The following is a 321-nucleotide window of genomic DNA, read 5'->3' on the forward strand; positions in this document are numbered from 1 at the left end:
CCCCACCAGCCCCACCAGCTGCTTCTCGGCCCGCGTCCGCTCAGCCCAGCACCCCGGGCTGCTCCTCGAGCCGCGGAAATTCACCTGCGGGAAAAGCAGCGCCGTTTCCCCACCGGCGACAAAACCCACTGACACATCCCCCATTTTCCTTCCTAAAGCCCACGGTGCAAAATTGGCCGTCGGCAAATTATCCGGCACGATTAGGGCTGGGAAAAGCAGCAGCTGCCTTCCAGAAACCAGCCAGGAAGGGCGGCACAATGGCAGGAAAGGGAGCGGGGCGAGCGTTTCGGCAGGCTCACCTGCTACCCCGTGCCACCCCGA

General features: G+C 63.9%; 1 protein-coding gene across 1 annotated transcript in view; it reads right to left on the reverse strand.

Moving 5' to 3' along the window:
* Positions 1 to 321, reverse strand: part of ECE1 (endothelin converting enzyme 1) — a gene marked incomplete at its 3' end in the record, with an annotated part of 7,311 nt that overhangs the window by 6,096 nt on the left and 894 nt on the right. The window contains exon 2 of the mRNA XM_009873337.1: positions 1 to 84. This exon is cut by the window's left edge and continues 19 nt beyond it. Within this exon, the coding sequence (XP_009871639.1) occupies positions 1 to 84 (84 nt within the window). The remainder of the gene's footprint in view (positions 85 to 321) is intronic.

This window comes from Apaloderma vittatum, unplaced genomic scaffold, assembly GCF_000703405.1.
Source record: "Apaloderma vittatum isolate BGI_N311 unplaced genomic scaffold, ASM70340v1 scaffold6617, whole genome shotgun sequence".
NCBI lineage: Eukaryota > Metazoa > Chordata > Aves > Trogoniformes > Trogonidae > Apaloderma > Apaloderma vittatum.